The sequence below is a fragment of the Octodon degus genome, unplaced genomic scaffold, assembly GCF_000260255.1.
Source record: "Octodon degus isolate 3935 unplaced genomic scaffold, OctDeg1.0 scaffold00092, whole genome shotgun sequence".
NCBI lineage: Eukaryota > Metazoa > Chordata > Mammalia > Rodentia > Octodontidae > Octodon > Octodon degus.
In genome coordinates this window covers 6370174-6374189 of record NW_004524668.1, presented here as the reverse complement: position 1 = coordinate 6374189, position 4016 = coordinate 6370174, and the positions used below count along the sequence as shown (strand labels likewise).

General features: G+C 51.4%; 1 protein-coding gene across 4 annotated transcripts in view; it reads right to left on the bottom strand.

Annotated features, from left to right (window-relative positions):
- Nucleotides 1–850: 850 nt before the first annotated feature.
- The window catches only part of Akr7a2 (aldo-keto reductase family 7 member A2), a 38989-nt gene continuing 35823 nt past the window's right edge, over nt 851–4016 (bottom strand). Inside the window, exons 6-8 of one of the 4 annotated variants that reach the window (XM_023722461.1) lie at nt 2405–2534; nt 1777–1848; nt 851–1594 (exon numbers count right to left, since the gene is read on the bottom strand). In XM_023722461.1, coding sequence (XP_023578229.1) covers nt 1433–1594; nt 1777–1848; nt 2405–2534 — 364 coding nt within the window. In that variant the 3' untranslated portion in view covers nt 851–1432. The other 3 variants (XM_023722463.1, XM_023722464.1, XM_004637665.2) reach the window with 3 other exon arrangements.

The following is a 4016-nucleotide window of genomic DNA, read 5'->3' as shown; positions in this document are numbered from 1 at the left end:
GCTTCTTCCTAACTGCAGTGTTATTCTGGATTACCATATGCCTGTCTGTGCTATAGGAGTTGTACTCAATAAACCTAGATCTTGCTTTTTTTAATTGCTCTAATAAAGTACATACAATGAACAAATATGAACCCGCCCCATTGGGAGGGGGGAACCTCACAAAACAGAATAAAACTATGTATATGGGGTCTTCCTCTAGACCACAAATGAGATTTCTCATAGAACAGTCTTTTGGTGTATGTGTTTTTTTTCCTCCTGGAACCAGGGATTAAACTCAGGCCTTTGCACTTGCCAGGCAAGTGCTTATTCTGCTGAGCCATCTCCCTGGCCCCAGAACAGTCTTTGGGAATAGTGGTTTGTCTAGAATCTAAGCAGAGCCCCTTCCGTTATTTTGAAATGCTGCTGCAACGCCTAACTGCCCACAGCTACCTCTGCCCTGCACTCCCCCGTTCACCACACACAAGCTTGACAGCTTTGCTGCCCTGGAAAAAGCTGAACAGCAACCCCCAGGCATGGCATCTATCTTCTCAGCCTGGACTGGCCTCTGTTTGGAAGAACAATTTGTTGAGGGAAACGGAGGCCCTGGCTATCCGTACTCCCAGATTCAGGGCTAACAATTTTAAGAATGACCACACAGGAAGTCATACCTAACTAAGATAAGAGTAAAGCAAGTGCTGAGATTGAGACTCTCTTCTAAAAATGTCTCCAAAGCTGAGCCTGTTGCCTGCTACCTACAGTCCCAGCTACTTTGGAGGCTGAGGCAGAAGGATCATTTGACCCAGGAGTTTGAAGCCAGACTGGGGAACACAGCAGGATCTTTTCTCAAAAGTAAAGTAAATCCACAGCATTCTGAGAAGTATCATTCTTCATCTTATCAGTGATGCAAATGGTAATTTGTGCCCATAATTGTTCCAATTCTGAGTATTTGGCACTATAATCCTTAATGAGAGGAAAGTGACTCCAATGCCTGGCCCACCCTCCCCCTCCGAGTAGGACACAGAGAGGTCAGGCGGGGCTCAGGACAAGGACCCAGGAGACCTTTGCAAGGCCAGGGCACCCCTGAGCCTGGCCCACAACCTCTGCCCCCTGGAGACCCCAGCTCACGGCTCCACCCTTTCTCAGAGACCCCCCCCCCTACCCCAGCAGGGTGGCAAGAGGCAGTGACAGGAGACAAGAGAGCCGGTGTTTCTCCAGGCCAGGGCAGCAGCTGGGCGAGGACTGCTTTATTGAGACCAAGAGGCTCCTGGAGGGCTCAGCCCCAGGGTGTCCATGGTGTCAGGGCGGCAGGGAGCAGGGCAGGAATCTAGAAAAGGCTGCATGATTGAGGCCATGGGGAGACAGCACGCTGAGGCAGCTTAAGGCAAAGTGGCCAGGGTGAGAGAATCCATGAGGGAAAGAGGGGGCGCCTGTGGCACCTGGAGTCACACCAGGTCTAGCGGAAGTAATTGGGACACTCGTGGGCAACCAGGTGCCAGCCTTGCTCAAAGGCCTCCACCACAGCCGGCTCCAGGGGTCCTTCCTCCACAGCGGCCAGGTTCTGCTGCAGCTGCTCCAGGCTGGACATGCCCAGGATGACCGCGTCCCCATGGGCACCCTGCAAGTCAACAGACCACACTTGAGCACCCCGATGACACATAGCAGTCCCAGTCACACACCCCTCCCTGCCACACCCAGGCTAAGACTGGGGACTGTCATTGCCTGAAGCCAGGCAATGTTCCACCAAGCTCTAATGCCTCAAATAGTCCCAGCGTTTGCCTCTCACAGCTGTGCCCCCACTTGTGGCAGAGGCCTCCACAGCTGGGGAAAGCTGCCTTTGGTTACCGGTCTTTCAACTTCCGGCTGGCTTAACTTGCAGGGTGGTGGTGGAAATTACAGATGTGGGCAAGTACTCTGTAGCAGGACTGGCATGTCACAGAAATTCACCATAGGAAGCCATTACCCTAGAGGCTTGTGCCAGAGAGAGGGACCAGGGAAACGGAAGGTGGGGGCAAAGAGCAAAGCGTCACCTCCACACACAGGGTTGGGCTCCAACTCCATGTTAAAACAATGCAGATTTCAGAATCAAATCTATGGTCATTTCTTTCCACAGGCAGCTGTGGGACCCTAGACAAGCAAAGTAGGCTCTCTCGCCCATTCTCCCACCCCAACCCACCCCCGGTACAATGGGATGACCATCCTAAGCAGAGGCATCATAAGAAAGTGAATTTGTAACCTAGCACTTCAGTAACTTCTCTAAGAATGCAACTGTCACCAAAAGCAGCGGGGTCACATAGACATTTCAGAGGAAGAAAAGAAGTAACATCGGAAATAAATAAGTCGGTGACCCTCTTTCATTTTTTATTAGTCTACTATCTCGCACCCCAAATTTAAAGCAGATGGGAATCCCCAGGGCCAGCTGGGTTACCTGCAGCTGGGAGTGGTGGTACATCCAGCGCAGGGTGGCCGAGGTCATGCTGGGGACGCTGGTGCCATAGGCGGACTGCAGGGCCTTCTCCACCAGAGCAACAGCTTTGAAGTGGTGCTCCTTCCAGTAGCTGAGCAGGAGGAGAGAGGGGTACTGGGGTCAGACCTTGAGGTCACTCAGGGCAGCCAAGGCCCTGGAATATGAGGGCCCTTGTCCTCATGTGGAAGTGTTACGCTCTACTGTCAGGACACATGCAGCTTTCAGGGCTCCTTTCAGGCAACTTTTTTAATCTGGGCTGTGGTGAGGATGTGGGGAGTGGGTACCAATCCTGGTGTTTAATACGGTCACCAAGTGAGAAGAACAAGATTCTCTAAATCAGGACCCTCAAGCACCATCATCACTCCCCAACCCCCATGTGATCTGTGTCACAGAATGATCACAAGTCCTGGGCACAGGTCCAGCTTCTGTGGCCTTGGTTGAGGAAACTTCCTTTCCTGCCCTCACCTCTCTGCTTGGTGCAGGAAGAACACCTCCCTGGGCCAGTCCCACCCAGACGCCACAGGACATGAGGAACTGTCCGGGCTTCAAGACTATAAAGGACCCTGATTCTGTTCCCGAGGGGTGAGTCCGAGGGATCCAGCAACCTGAAAAGCAACTTGCAATCCAAGGCTCAGGGCAAGTTGCTAATGCCAGCCAGGAGGACGGAAAACCCTTGGGCATGGAGAAAGGGTGAGGGTCTAAAACGAAACTACATACAATAGGCCACTGCAAACACTCAGTGCTCTGCAGGTTCGGCCCTGGCCCTTTCTAGAAAACTGGCATCAGAACCTCAAGCTTTTTTTTTTTTTTTTCCGGAACTGGGGATTTAAATCAGGCCCTTGCGCTTGCCAGGCATGCACTTATTCTACTGAACTATCTCCCCGGCCCCAAGAGCCTCCAGCGTTAAGCTTGGGCGGCTTTGCCCTCTTTGCCCAGGGAGAAAACACAAGCAAACATGTCGAAGTGCATCTAGAACTTAACCCTGACTTCCATAAACCTGGAAACACCAGTCCTTCAGCATGCCACAGGATGCCTCAGTGGGGTGAACTAAGGAACAGCCACCACTGTGTCCCTCAGTGAAACCACTAAATGATAAAGGAAGACAGAGCTGCAAGAGTTTCAGAATGTGGGGCTGGGGAGATGGCTCAGTGGAATAAGCGCTTCCCTGGCAAGCACAAAGGACTGAGTTCAAACCCTGGTTCTGCAAAAAAAAAAAAAAAAAAGAGTTTCAGAACATCCCCTTTAAAAGCGCGAATTGGAAAGGAGTTGCCACAAACCTTGGGTATATTATTATATTTGCTATATTTTTCAAAGTGTAATAGTTGTTTTATTTTTGTCCTCACAGAGCTAGGGTTACACCCAGGGCCTCTGGCACGCCAGCCAAGGACTCTACCACAGACTCACTCTCTGGCCAAAAATTTTCCAATATTGAAAAAGGAAAAAGAAAAGACCAGGAGGCTGGGGAGATAGCTCAGTGGTGTAAGTGCTTGCCTGACAAGCACAAGGACCTGGATTCAATTCCCAATGTCGCATGCTATGCTGGCCCTGGGTCCCAGGAGCAACGTGCTGGCCC